The sequence below is a fragment of the Halyomorpha halys genome, unplaced genomic scaffold (genome assembly GCF_000696795.3).
Source record: "Halyomorpha halys isolate HHAL.00 unplaced genomic scaffold, Hhal_1.1 Scaffold68.1, whole genome shotgun sequence".
Taxonomy (NCBI): domain Eukaryota; kingdom Metazoa; phylum Arthropoda; class Insecta; order Hemiptera; family Pentatomidae; genus Halyomorpha; species Halyomorpha halys.
In genome coordinates this window covers 1,947,713-1,948,327 of record NW_027116161.1, presented here as the reverse complement: position 1 = coordinate 1,948,327, position 615 = coordinate 1,947,713, and the positions used below count along the sequence as shown (strand labels likewise).

The window sequence follows — 615 nt, the reverse complement described above, 5'->3', positions numbered from 1 at the left end:
AAGTGATATTCAAAATTTATGAATCGAGCTTATCCTACTACTACTATCCAAGAATAATAGTTGACTTTACCAAAGATATTTCCCATACATTTCAATTTATATTATAAGGTGTAAAGATATTTCACATTATTACTGACTATTATTGTTCATACCTTTACCTCTTACGATTCTTAATATACAGGGGATGCAGAACTTGCGTTAGCTATCCAGTTATCTCTGACAGCAGGAGAATCGAGGAGAAACCAAAGAGATTTTACTGTTGACAGCTTCTTGAGAAGTCTGGCTGGTATAGATCTCCGACAACAGCACACTCATCTTGCTATACCAAAGCTATTAGCCAGGTGACTATAAAATATGTAATTCGAGAACGGATCAGTAAATAATGAGTAGGCTCAAGGAAAACACTAGATTTTAATATTAAATGAGTAATAATGAATAATATAGTAAAATAAAGTGGTATATTTAAATAAATTTAAACAGATAGATAATTTTTCAAGATTGGTAATTTTTAGATTGTTAAGACTTCGTTTAACATATGGATATTATATCATATGTATAAAAATTAATTAATGTATAACCAAGCAAAAATAAATATCTGAATTCAATATGTGAACT

The 615-nt window shown here is 29.1% G+C and overlaps 1 protein-coding gene across 1 annotated transcript in view; it reads left to right on the top strand.

Moving 5' to 3' along the window:
* LOC106692724 (ankyrin repeat and IBR domain-containing protein 1) overlaps window positions 1-615 on the top strand; it is a gene marked incomplete in the record, with an annotated part of 86,830 nt that overhangs the window by 73,053 nt on the left and 13,162 nt on the right. The window contains 1 exon segment of the mRNA XM_067053017.1: window positions 182-341. Coding sequence (XP_066909118.1) covers window positions 182-341 — 160 coding nt within the window.